Source organism: Salvia hispanica, chromosome 1 (assembly GCF_029641045.1).
Source record: "Salvia hispanica isolate PSC_SH4W2 chromosome 1, Shi_PSC_v1, whole genome shotgun sequence".
Taxonomy (NCBI): Eukaryota; Viridiplantae; Streptophyta; class Magnoliopsida; order Lamiales; family Lamiaceae; genus Salvia; species Salvia hispanica.
The window spans coordinates 48,160,725-48,175,304 of NC_142692.1; the positions used below are offsets into that span (position 1 = coordinate 48,160,725).

Here is a 14,580-nt window from a genome sequence, read left to right on the forward strand (position 1 = left end):
ATTCTACTAACCTTATTTCACTCACATTTCATTATAAAACTAATATGAATACATAAAAGTAGGATCCACCTTTCATTAATTCTTTTCCTCACTCTTTCTTCTACATTTTTCAAACCAGTGTAATGTCAAATATGGACTTGCAATCATTAATGGAGGGAGTATGTATCCTCTTGCACATATTGGCTCTTACATTAATTTCCTCAGCCCACTTCTACTAGTTAGTATAGTGGAGGTAAGGGTCGAATCCCACAAGGATGGACACGTTCGGATAACTGTGGTGATATTCCTGGGTGGTTTTGGTTAGCTACCACGCTTTTGGGGTTGAGATTCTACCTAGGCGGGAAATAAAGATGGTACTTTACTGACTAATAAGCGTGAAAATGACAGACATGTGGTTGTGTTCGAGGAAATAGGGAGCAAAGTATCTCAGAGGCATGTGGAAAGTAAACAGTTACTAAATGAGGAAACTTAGACAACAGGGCTTCTCTGGTGGCTGGGTGGCTTTCTGACAGATCTGGATGGTACAGCTGAAAAGTTAAAGACAAAAGTAAAAAGTAACCCAAAAGTAAAAGTGGTCAAAGCAAAAGTAGATTGCGATGTTTTATTCTTCAACAAATATTAACAGAAAACAATATGAACACAAACTCCATAACTAAACTCAGATTCATAAATTCAAACTTAAGATCCATTAATTAAAATGCTCAACCTAAGATGAACAACTGAAACTGCAGATTACTTCTACTAACTGACATGCAAGGTGGTAATATCTACGCGGAACAGGAAACTTATGCACGAAACTTAAACTGAAACAAAACTACAAATTTCGATCAACAACTTCAGATCTAGCCCACTCAATTGAAAACACATGCAGACACTCAGAAATTAAAGGCGATAACTAAATCTAACTTTTCTAGGCAGAATAAAGCGATTTCAAACCAAAGAGACATACGAAATAGAAACTTCATAACTTAAATGGAAGACGGTGGACCATGAAACTTTTTCTAGTTCTTGGAATGCGGCGAAACGTTGGAGCTTGCTTAATGGGTGGACTATTTTACTATTTCCTATCGTTTCCCCTGAACGATATAGAGAAAGAGAATGCGAGGAAGATTTCAAGAAGATGAGGATAGAGAAGACAAATGAAGCTTCAAACATGAAAGAGGGTGCGAGACAAGCAGAGCTGATGCTAAGCGACGTAACTATGCAACGACGAGGGATCGTACTTGTGATTTAAATTAGTATAGTATAATCTTGTGTAACCTAGAAAGTGGCGACAAGACAAGGAAGCTGCTTCGAAATTGGAAGATAAGATGATGTAGAAATTTTTTTAGTTGAAGGACGTAAGCAAATTTCGGGACGAAATTTTTGTTAAGATGGGTAGATTGTAACACCCCGACTTTTTCTACCTTTCTACCTTTTTATTTGTTTTCGAAAGGACGTCGTTTGCGGACCTGAAAATTTTAGCCTTTGTTTCTTTTGTCGACAGAAGAATTTTACATAAGGACCTATTACAATTATTCTTTTACAAAGCCCAATTATTTTTTCCTTGAGGAAGTCCACTTAGTGTTGGCCCAAGTCAATTTCAGTGTTTCAGCCGAACTAATTCCCTATTTTCTGTTCCACATTTCGTGCATCACAATTTTCGCCAAATCCTAAAACCGCCAGCATCACGTTCCTCACTCATCGAAATCTGTTACCACTAATCCCTTCAAAATACCCAACAAAACACTACGGAAAGAGGATCAATGATTTACATGCTCACAAAAATCTGTTCCCCACATTCGTTCAAAATCTAAAAGAGAAACGAGAGTGCAGCGAAGAGTTGTAGCTCTTCACATCAGCGAGCAGCCAAGTAGTCACCGCAAGGACGACGGCGGTGGTTGAACGTTGACGAATCCAGCGGCGTGACTAGACACTGGAGGCAGCGCAGCGGTGTCACGACTGACAATACATAAATCGCGAGAGGGAAGGAGGAGAACAGTAGAACTACGAAAGAGAAGAAGATTTCGGCGATGGCGGCGTGGCTCCGAGTGGGCCAGAGCAGCGGCGTGAGTGGATACCGGCAACGGCGCTGAAGCCACTGTGATTTCGACGGAGACCGAAGGAGGAGATGAAGAGGACGATGGTGCAGGCATCGGGTGTGAATAGCAGCAGCGCTGCATCGTGACAGCAGCAGCGCTGCGTTGTCAGCGAGGGAAAAGAGAGAGGATGCGAGGTGACAGAAGTGCAGCAGCGGCGGAGGAGGTGACGATGGGTGTGCTGCGATGGCGGCGACGGACAGCACGGGGCTGTACTCAGCCGCAGCAATCACGGCTGCTCATCTGGGACAGCAGCGGTGCCACGGAGGAGGTGTGCGATGGTGACGGCGGCGTTGCAGCTCGCGCGCCGGTGAATTTCAGAAGCGGCAGTGAGCTTGAACATGGAAGAGAGAGAGAGATCACCGAGGGAGCTGGTGTCGGGATTGGGTTTATCTGATTGGAGAATAGAAGGGAGTGAGAGCTTGAGAAAGAGATAAAGTCAGTGACTTGAATTTTCAAATTTATGAAGAGCCTAGATTTGAGAGAGGAAGAAGACGACAGAGGGGAGAAGGAGGACATTTGGGGGTTTCAAATCCCATTATCTTCAACTTCACGTGGGAGAGAAAAGGGAAAAGGGCCTTCCCTTTTCAAACTAGTAATTTATAGATTTAGAGTGATAAAGTATTAAGCTGGTGATTTAATTCAAGGATGTCATGGAATGAGCAGATGGAAATAAAGGAGCTAGACTGGACAGACTAATCAAACAAATTATTGGGCTGATTAAAGATGCTTCACCAGATGAGATTTTACATATACACGTTTCATGGAACGAAAAGAGGAGTTAAGGCTTTAAACAATTGAGGTGGGCTTTCCAACTAAACTTTTACTGTGGGCTTTTGACCTAAAGTTTTCAAGAACTTTTGATTTAATATATATCGGTTTGAGCATCATTTTATGTGACTGCAATTATTTAAATTCCAAGCATGATGTGAAATTTGTGATTAAAGTGAGAGTATTGAGAGTGATGTTACGTGATAATATGTGTTGATTATTGAGTGGTTTGTGATTTGCTCGATTTGTTGATGTGATGTGAGATGATGCCCGACCTTGACAGAAAAATGATTTATGTTTCAAATACGTTTTATGAGAAAAATAAAGTTGAGAAGAGTATGTCATGCCATGTTTTTATTTTGAGAAATGTCTATTTGTTTGTGTAGCAAGGGAGTTGTCCCTACTAGACCTATTGAAATCGAATTTGGGTCTAACTAGGGAGTGAGTCCCTACTCAGGCGGCTAGTGTACACCATTGGGGATCGTGAGCCGTCTTTTAGGTCGGCCGGTCCGGTGATCGAGTTGTGGCCATACTCTCATTCACATGTTGTTGAGGTTGTTGATGTTGAGGTTGATGATATTGAGGTTGTTGAGATGATGAGTTGATGATTGCTTAGTGGGTAGTGAGTCCCTACTATGAGTTTAATCGAATTCGGGTCCTAGTAAGGGTGTGTCCCTACTTGGACTAGTGTACACGATGAGGACTGTGAGTCATCGAATGGGTTGGCCGGTTTTCGTGCTCGTGGAAAGTGGCCACCTTACACGACACTCTAGAGAACAAATATGGCAGTTTCTTAAATAACTCAAGGAGAAATGATTGTGTTTTTGAAATGATGAGGAAAAGGATTTGAGGATGAGTTGAAAGTTTGTGCTTGTGAAATATTTTTAGTGTCTCGGGCCTTTTCGAATTAAAATCCCGAGGTCACTCAATGGCGGCATGACATAACTGTTTTATAAAATTGTTTTGGCATTTGTTCACTGAGTACATCAAGTACTCAGTCCTGCATTTGTTTTCCCTATGTGCAGGTTGAGCGGTGACGAGTGCGGCGGGTGTTGAGCATAAAAGTGAAGAATGCTTATCAAATCTCCAGAATATGTTGTGTCTTCATACATAGCAGTATTCTACTCTCGAAATGCTTCCGCTGAGTTGTTGTCTTTCTTTTGAGTTATTGTCTTGTTGAGATAATATTCTTTTGAGTTGTTGATTGTCGAAATGGTACTTTGATTTTATTCGAGCTATTTCAATTATTTCGAGCTATGATTGAGTTTCGTTGTTTTCCCCTTTCTTTCCCGTTTCTTTATCCCTCCCCTAGTCGCGATCCACCGTGTTTTCTATCCTTAGAAAATGCGGGCGTGACAAGATGCCACATAAGAGTGTACAGGTGTCAATTATTTATTGGTGTAGGAGCAAATGTCTTAGCAAACGCCTTATCCCTTCCGGAATAAACTATATCATCTAGCTTTCGCAACATATCCAAAGTTAGAATATTGAAAATTGCATAATGGAACTAAACAAATGATGATATTAGATTTTGAATTCAAATCATAAATTGATGCGGAGGAGATGGTGATATGATGTGGAGTTTTAATTTAGAGGATGGAGAGGGAATTGGGCAAATGAATTTGTATGTTATGAAAATGTGCATATGTATTTTGATTGGGTAAGAGTATCCCCATCCGTGCTCTTAGCTGAGAGCACGGAAGTGGGCCCGAACCCACTTTTACTCCTTGTCCTTAGCTAAGAGTATAACACCCACATCCGTGCTCTTAGCTAAGGACAAGTTTAAGGGTCCCACCATTCTATTATTCAATTTAAATACTTCAATTACTAAAAATATTTCTACGTTATAAAAATACATTAAAAATAAATATTACATAATTAAAATCCTAAAAAATAAAAATTACATAATTAAAATACTAAAAAATAAAAATACATAATTAAAATCCTAGAAAATAAAAAAATACATAATTAAAATATGATTTTTTGGGGAAATCCTAGAATGTGATTTTTTTTGTGTTGAATTGGGGATATTTATAAATGAAAATGTTAATTTTGGGGGAAAAATTTGAAAAATAAATTAAAAGTGGGTAGAAAACGGATACTCCCTCCGTCCCAGATAATTTGGGACACTTTGACTTGGCACGGGTTTTAAGAAATCTAATGGAAAGTGAGTTGAAAAAGTTGATGGGATGTGGATCCTACTTTTAAAATATTAGTTTTATAATAAAATGTGAGTAGGAATGAGTTAGTAGAATATGAGGTCCACTACCAAAAATGGTAAAAATGAAGTGGGACAAATTATGTGGGACGGCTTGAAATGGAATACTGGGTCGAATTATCTGGGACGGAGGGAGTATATTTTTTTGGGAAGTAGGAAAATATTTTTTTTATTTAAAACCATTTTTTTAATTAATTTCGCATTTAAAATAAAAATAAAAATAAAATTTGAATAAGCCAACGGCTATGCCGTTGGCGAATAAGAAGCCGCCACGTGTGCTGCTCAGCGGCACGGACGTGCTCTTAGCTAAGAGCAGCGCCGTGCCACTGGCAAGGACGGACGTGCTCCAGCAGCGGACGGACGACGCCTGCTCAGCGGCACGGACGGACGGACGGATTTTTTTCCACCGCTGCGGATGCTCTAAGAATTAAGAAATAAGAGAGTTATTGAATGCGACAAATTTCCCCTATAAATTGCACATCTCAATTGGCAGCGGTAGCAATTGGAATTGAAGTTCTTTTCATCTTTCTACTGCACATATAAAACATGCATGAATATGTTGGATTTAATAAAAAAGAATGAGTTGCAATAAGCGTGTCAATCAATTTCGTGATGAAATCCAAAGCAATATTGCATTACAAATGTCTTAGCTTATGTTTTGATTCCATGGTAGAACCGAAAGTTGAATCAATTATTATAAAAGAAATAAAGATAGACGAAGATGAAAATCAAAGAATAACAAAAATTTCGATCTTTGATTTAGATCTCGAATGATCCAAAAATGTAAAGTGAAAATACGAAGAGATCAATGGAGAAATTTTATATAAGATGATTCGAAGGGAATGCATCACATATAGGTTATAACTTATAAGGTTACTGGAGGTGTTGGTTCTAGGTTATAAATTTGTTTTTTAGTATAATTATTAATTAATGACAATTTTAGTTAGAGAGACAAAAAATTATCAGTCTTCGTTTCACATCTTAAGAGAATTCTAGGTACTATAAATCAAAGATCGATATTTTCATCATCGTCCCTCTTTGCCTCTTTTGTAATGATCGATTCACCTTTCGATAGTAAGAGAATATTTAGAACTTTAAATAATTTTCTCTAAATGTGATGTTTATTGTGGACATTTATTTTTGATAAAAACGATACTCCATCTTTATCATGGACGGAGGGAGGGACCATACAATTTTATTCAACAACTATGCTAATGATCAATTTAATTTTAATTAGAAAATATAATGGACTACAAATTTAGATAGGATATGCCGTGTAAACCTCGTAAGTCAATTTCTTGTCACACTGTTATACTTCAAAATTATTGAATTAGGCAAACTACTAGGTTTTAAATTTTTAATGTATTCTACACGACTCGATTACCCTTCGGCCCTTCCCTTGCCAAATTATTGACATATGCCGATATTAATTAAAAAAAAGCAGTGGCCTTCTTCCCTTACGTATAGGTTATAAACAAATTAAATCTAGAAATTACATGCACATATCGTAGTAGCCAATTAAACTGACAATGCGGTGATCTTGGTACTATTAATTTGGGTCGCTAACGGAAATTTGCGGCGCATTTGATTCCTAGAGTTAGATGACCAACTTTTTGAGCTTAGTTTCAAAATTAGTTCAATTGATACTAAGAGCATGCTACATAAAGTATGAAAGTCTGGTCCAAAATTGCACGAACACATGTTATTTGTTTTTGTTTATTTATTTTGTACCTAGTATGTTGAGTTAAAATGTTTTGTCATATGATTATTCAATACTATATTGCGCATTTTTATATATGCAGAAATTGCATAAGAATAATTTTTTGCGCACACTTTTTTTATTGGACGGTTATGTTATAATCACAGCGTCAAAAAAAGCGAAAGTAGAGCGCGTAGTGAGCCGGTGTACACGAGCATCTGCCACGTCTTGGTTTCAGGCTTTGTTCCGTGCCTCCACTCGTCACCCCATCAAAATCCTCTCCGTCCTCCCTACACCACCTGTGCATCAGGAAAGAGAAGAACAGTACAAAATCAAAATCACAACAATAAAATCTCTCTTATTCTCCGCTCCTAAACATAGTTTCCGAATTTGCTATATTTAGCCTCATTCTCTCCCATCTCTCCTCTCCAATACAAACACGAACACGAACACACATTTGTGTCGCGCAATTTGATCTCGACGCAATGAAGCTGAAGAACCCCTCCAATTCCCCCTCGCAAACCCTCACCTCCTCCGACACGCGCCTGCTCGTGCGCGAGACGCTCCGCATCAGCGCCAACCTCGCCTCGGCGCCTCCGCCCTCGCCCTCACCGGCCGCCGTGGCGCCCCACGACCGCCCGCTGCTCCAGGATTCCAGCTTCGGTGGCCTAGTCGACGATCAGTTTCTCAATTCCAGCCTGAGGTTGATCTGCTGCGAGGAGATTGATGGCAGACGCTGGCAATACTTCGCAGATGACAACACCGGCCCTAGGAATGTTGCTCCCAAAAAATTGAAGAAGAATTCCATTCGTGCTGTCTGCTTGCAGACTCCGTTATCCCCTGCTGATGTCAGTATTGTCTATTTGTTTCCGTTTCGTTTTCTTCTTTCATCTCCATATTGGCTGCATTCCTTGCATTAGTTTAACCAACTTATTTTTTCTGAAGTTAGCATTGAGATCTCCAAGGGTTTCAATCCATATTAGTTTAAATACCCTGTTTTTTACACTGATGTAATTATCATTTTTCCACCATAGAAAGAAATTGTAGCGGTACTAGCTTATTTCAGTGTTATACAAGCTATATATGCATGATTATTAACATTCAATAACTGTGGGGATTGCTGTGTAGTAGATGTGAAACGGAAGGTCATCTATAATATTTGTCAACTGGCAACTTATGAAGAAAACATAGTGGGGAATGGAGACTGCATCCTTGAAACCATATCTTTCATCACGGATCAAGTTGTCTCTTTACTTAAGTTCTGTTGTTTTCCTTGCAGGAGTTGTTAACATTCATAAGATCTTACGTTGTTCCTGAAGGTTTTCCAGACAGTGTCATGCCTTCCTATGTGCCTTACATGACTTGGAGAGCGATAAAGGTACTTTTCCTGATAGAAATTAGCCAAATCTAGCCACTCCAGATGGTGATAGTGATGTTTTTTTTTTCGTTGTAGCACATCTTTGGTGGTGCCATGGGTGTTTTCACCACACAAACCCTCCTAAGTTCACTTGGAGTCTCCAGGAATCGATCTGCACCAGGTGCTGTAGCTATCAATTGGATTCTCAAGGTACATATACCAAGTCAGATGAACAATTTATATGTTGAACAAATTTTTTTTTCATTAACACCAACGTTACACAGAATCTAAAAGGTATTAGTGAGTTTTTAAAAGCTCTCTTAATGGCATTGTCTGTATCTACTAATGTCTAAAGCTTCAATAGTTCTATTACACTGATGCCAGTTATGTAGCTTAAGTTGAGTTTCACCTGTATTTCGTATGAATGCCATTATATACGTTTAACTATAGCTCTTCAAATAAAAGGACTAAGTGAAATTTCAGGAGCAGGGTACTTCTGTTGAAGAAGCATCAGTGTACTAACATTTAAAATGCATTTTCTAAGCGAGATTTCAATTTCTGGGACGGTAATAATAACTGTTAATTCCACTTTATTAGTAGCTAACTTCAGAATCTGTGGTATACATAGGATGGTGCTGGGCGGGTCGGGAAGATGCTCTTTGCTCGACAAGGGAAGAAGTTTGACTATGACTTAAAGCAGGTAACAAATAGATCAAAATTGGTGGTGAATGAATAGAATTTATCATTAAAATTTCTGTTAGTTCAACTGTTTGACTCTTCAGTATCTTATGTTTTGAGTTTCATACAGCTTAGGTATGCTGGTGATCTCCTTATGGAGTTGGGAGCTGGAGTAGAGTTGGCAACTGCAGCTGTCCCCCACTTGTTTCTTCCATTAGCATGTGCTGCCAATGTGGCTAAGGTTTAATCAATATTTGTATAGTTAATCCATCAATATCTAGCAGCACTTGAAAAACTTAATTGCTTAATCTCACACACGTTCCTTGTTTTCTTATAGAATGTCGCTGCTGTGACATCAACTTCGACCCGAACGCCAATATACAAAGCCTTTGCCAAAGGAGAAAATATAGGAGATGTCACTGCGAAGGGAGAATGTGTTGGAAATATAGCCGATCTGGTATGCTTGTTCATGTTGCATTGCATGAATCATTATCTTAAGCAACATCATAACCTCACATCACATGTCAACTGATAGGATGCATTTGTTGCATGAATTTGTAACAAGGTAGTTAACATATTCTGTGTAAACTGCTTTTTCTGAAAAATTCATCATACATCTATCTTGTTTTTTTGCACAATATATCACTCAATTGTTGTGGTAATTCCATTTTGACTATATATGCATCAACATTTACCTCAGGCATCAGGCAGGGCTAGCTAGAAACCGGTATATATTTTACATTTATTCAGATCTGGTTCTTTTTCACGAAAAATAGACAAATTTTGCCATTTTGGTCCGTCCAAAAAAAATAGACTAAGTTCAAAAAGGAAAGTTTTCAACCAATACTAACCCTACACATCATTCTAAATGTGGACCCCACAATCCACTAACACATTTCACTACCTTTTTCCCTCCTCTCTCTTACTTTTTCTATCTCTCTCTTACTTTACCAATTATACATTAAAACCCAGTGCCATTCACAATCTTGTCTATTTTTCGTGGACGGAGGGAGTATATAAATTGGAATAAGTGAGAGCTATTATTTACTCTGTCCTCGAATGTATTTGAGCAATGTGATCTCATCTCAATCAATTGTCAATATCACGCTTCACTAAAATTTTGTTTTGATGAGATTATGGAGTGGAGAATCTGCAATATCACTCATGATTGGATTTTGGTACCTTTTGCTCTTAATAACATTCATTTGTTTGGGGGTGGGGTGTGTGCTTGGGGGGAGGTGGTAAGGGAATTGTACATATTTACTTTATATCACCCCACATTATGCTTCTTTGTTATGTTCGCTGTAGCAGTTCTTTTCTGACTTTGAGTTCTAACTAATTACAAGTTTCTCTGTTATGTAGCTTGGAACTGGACTCGGAATAATGATTTCTAAAAGAAACCCATCCTTGTTCATTTCATTTGGCTTACTCTCCTGCGGATATATCCTGAGCTCTTATAAAGAGGTTCCATGTTGTTAATATATCAAATCCTCTCCAGCCAAATCCTCTTCCATTCCTTAATTACTCTTATGTTCTCTATAATGGAGTATTGATTGTAGCTGTTTTACTTTTCCAGGTGAAATCTGTAGTGTTGCATACACTAAATCGTGCACGATTCACTGTGGCAGCAGAATCCTTTCTTAAGACAGGTTTGATGATTACTTTGTTTCTCCTATTCTTCTTTGCTCACCGCACAACTTTCTCATTCAAAATGATCTATCTTCTAGTTAAATGGGAATAATTAATGTTTCTTAAAATTGGACGATGACTAAGTAGGGTAGAAGGAAATGATGACAAAAACAAGGCCTTACTATTAGGGGTGAGCATATGGCTGGCACAGAATCGAACCAGTAAAACCAAAAAACGAAACTAATAATGTATGGACTGAATTAGACGATATATATAAAAACAACCACAACCGATCAAGAACATTCAGTTGATTTTGGTTCGGTTCTTAGGTTTATGGACTCAAGAAGAAATGATATTGCAGGAGTATATTTACCAAAATAATCAAATAAATATGTACTCCCTCCGTTTCGCCATAGTTGAGGCGGAACTTTTGGGCACGGAGTTTTAGAAATGAATGTTGGGTGTGTTAAATAAATAGATAAAAAAAGTAAGAGAGAGGAAAAGGTAAGAGAACAAAGTATAAAGTGAATAAAGGTGAGAGAATAAAGTAAGAGAGACTAAACTAAGAAAGAGAAAAAAGTTACCATATATGGAAATGACTCAACTATGAAGAAACTTCCCGAAATGGAAAAATGACTCAACTATGACGAAACGGAGGGAGTACTCCATTAAAAACATGTAAGGGGTGTACTGTACACACAAAACATCCCAAGAAGGGTGCGTAGCTCTCTCGTGCATATTCAGCTTCATTGCACATAACAACTTCTTTCTCTTTTCGGCCCATCAGTTATCTTATATTTCCAGCATTGCAAATACCTTTCTTTTTATTTCTTCATGTTAGACAAAACAAGATTATTGAAGTCGGACCACCGATTGTGATTGAAAATTAAACTTGTACAATAACAAAGGTAAAGGTGTGATCAATTTCTAACTTTTCTTAAATTGTTAACTTGCTAACTCGTCAATACAGTATCTAAAAAATGTCAACACGATGACATTAGTATATCAAAACAAATTTAGTTGATGTACTTATATCTTTGGGTTGACATGTCAACACGATGACATTAATATGTCAACATAAATTTAGTTGACATACTTATGACTTTGTGTTGACTTTAAAAATAGATGTCAACACAAAGATATATGTATATCAACTAAATTTGTGTTGAGATACTAACGTCGTCGTGTTGACATTTTTAATATACTGCGTTGATGAGTTAGCAATTTAAGAAAAGTTAGCATTATTAATGCACCTCAACAATGACATTTGTAAATATAGTAAAACCTATGATTCCCTTTAACATTATTCTTCTTTTCTCATCGCACAACTCTCTCATTCAAAATGATCTGTCTTCTAGTTAAATGGGAATAATTAATGTTTCTTAAAAGTTAAAATAGGTATTGGACGATGACTAAGTAGGATAGAAGGAAATGATGAAAAAAACAAGGCCTTACTGTTAGGGGTGAGCATATGGGTGCACAGCATCGAACCAGTAAAACCAAAAAAACGAAACTAACAAGGGGTGTACATTCAGTTGTAAGGGGTGTACTCATTCATATGCACATAAAACATCCACAACCGATGAATACATTCAGTTGATTTTGGTTCGGTTCTTAGGTTTATGGGCTCAAGAAGAAATGATATTGCAGGAGTATGTTTGCCAAAATGATCAAATAAATATGTACTCCATTAAAAACATGTAAGGGGTGTACTCATTCATATGCACATAAAACATCCCAAGAAAGGGTACATAACTCTCCCGTGCCTATTCAGCTTCATTGCACATAATAACTTCTTTCTCTTTTTGGCCCATCAGTTATCTTATATTTCCAGCGTTGCAACCTTTTTTTTTTTTTTTTAAATTTCATCATGTTAGACAAAACAAGATTATTGAAGTTGGACCATTGATTGTGACTGAAACTTAAACTTGTACAATAGTAACAAAGATAGATGTGTGATCAATTGCTAACTTTTCTTATATTGCTAACTCGTCAATACATTATCTAAAAAATGTCAAAACGATGAAATTAATATGTGAACATAAATTTGGTTTGACATACTTATGACTTTGTGTTGACTTTATAAATAGATGTCAACACAAAGATATAAGTATATCAACTAAATTTGTGTTGATATACTAATGTCACCATGTTGACAATTTTAATATACCGCATTGATGAATTAGCAAGTTAGCAATTTAAGAAAAGTTAGCATTATAATGCACCTCAACAAAGATATTTGTAAATATGGTAAAACCTGTGATTCCCTTTAACATTGTTTGTATTTATGTTTCAATCTCAGGGCGCGTTCCAAGTTTGCAAGAGGGAAATTTGATGGAGAACATTTTCATTCCCCCATGGAAACAACATAGACCTATTGTTCTTGGTATCCCTTCTTCCACTCCCATTCTCTGTTCACAAAACTCTCACAGACAGATGCCCACACATATGATCTTTGCATCCCCATGCATTCACAGCTAAATGTGGTTTTCCTGCTTAATACTGCAAGGAATGTTTAGATGGAGAATAAATTCTATTTTTCTTGCAGGACCGAGGTTTAAAGATGCATTCCAAGACCCTGTTTCATATATTGCGTTGGAGCCCATTTTTGAGGTATAGTACCTGTCACGGGAAAATGATTTCCACCAGCCAAGTTTCATTTTCATTGGGGATGCCTTCTAATAGTCAACTTGCCTGTGCATGCATCGTTATTTGTGTTCATGCTTTGGGTTGGTTCTTACTTACAAGCTCTCATTCAACTTTACTTGTATTGCAGAAAGAACGGTACATAGTGACTTATAATCCTTCAAAGGGCAATATCTATGCCTTGTTCAAGGATCAAGCAAAATCTGATGATATTCTGAAAGCAGCTTTTCATGTAAGATTTTCAATCTGTTGATCTTGCAATCAAAATAAATGTAGAATACTTGTCTGAATCGTCATTCTACTACAGGCTCATGTGCTGCTTCACATAGTTCAATCGTCCAATCAGAGCCAGCAATCCTTGAGAAAACAAGATGATGATCTTTCACCTGTATCACCTTCAATCGGTGATCTACAATCTCATATTGCAGAATCATACAAGCTGGTGTCAGCTCTATATGGGCCTTTTAAAACCAAAGTCAAAGAACAGGTAAGGCACACCTAAATTATAGAGCAGGACCAAAATGGATTTTCTGACATACTTAAAAGAAGTTAGTGAAATTCATTTCTTTCTAAACTTGTGTGTGATGATATGATGCCCTGAAGTATAGCCAGATTAACAAATTAGAGATTTAAGTTGGATCTCACCAAGAGGCTCCACAGATATTAGGTACTTGGATCTGAATTATTGACCATTGCAGACTGAAAATTCTTTGGGTTTGACTGATGACCCTACAGGGTGCCTGATAAATACATCAATGAGTGTTAGCTGAATGCAACTATTTATCAATTCTTGGTTACTTGTAAAATTTATTTTTAATTGATAGGATATAAATTGTACTGTTTTGATGCCCTCTTTTCCGTTCTTGCCTTAAGGTTCTTAGAGATGTACCATGTTACTATAATATGAAGTTGTTAAGAAGTGATCCGTTGATTCTTTTGAATTTGAATATTGAGATGAGAGATCCTATTTCTTGGAGATGATTGTAAGGATGTGTTTTAATTTATTTTGAAGCATGGCTGCTAATATCTTCATGTTCTCTCAGGGATGGGTCATGTCTGAATCACTACTACATCCTGGCAGAGCACGGCTGTGTGAATTGGCAATTTAAGGATAATGTGGGAACCTGTAAAATCTCTAAGAAGGATCCACAAAGGGATCCAGTCAATTTCTTGCTTAAATTGCGCTGAATATGCTCGGATCTTTTTGGTATGAGCAAGGTAGAGGTAGTGAGTGCTGTTGCCGAATCAGTGATACTCAATTTGATGTAAACACAATCAGTTCTATGCAATATTCTTGAAAAAAAGTTACTAGTGGTGGCGGATGTGTAAATTTGTCTAGAGCCATGAAGCTATTGTGATATGCTGAAGCTGGAGGAGAGTGGGTTGAGCTAATTATATAGGTGCGCATTTTGTATTTGTCAATATATTTTGCTTTATCACATGACTTCTCGTATGATTCATGCAATTACTCCTATAGTAATATGTATATTTGGTTTTGTGGATT

At 37.5% G+C, this 14,580-nt stretch overlaps 1 protein-coding gene across 1 annotated transcript; it reads left to right on the forward strand.

Moving 5' to 3' along the window:
* The first annotated feature begins 6,986 nt into the window (after positions 1-6,986).
* On the forward strand, positions 6,987-14,580 carry LOC125218071 (protein root UVB sensitive 6-like). Its single transcript, XM_048119668.2, has 13 exons — positions 6,987-7,614; positions 8,046-8,144; positions 8,220-8,333; positions 8,752-8,823; positions 8,932-9,042; positions 9,139-9,258; positions 10,164-10,265; positions 10,378-10,450; positions 12,733-12,816; positions 12,979-13,043; positions 13,207-13,308; positions 13,384-13,563; positions 14,120-14,580. Exons 1-13 carry the CDS (start codon positions 7,252-7,254, stop codon positions 14,183-14,185), a joined length of 1,551 nt encoding a protein of 516 aa, XP_047975625.2. The 5' UTR covers positions 6,987-7,251; the 3' UTR covers positions 14,186-14,580.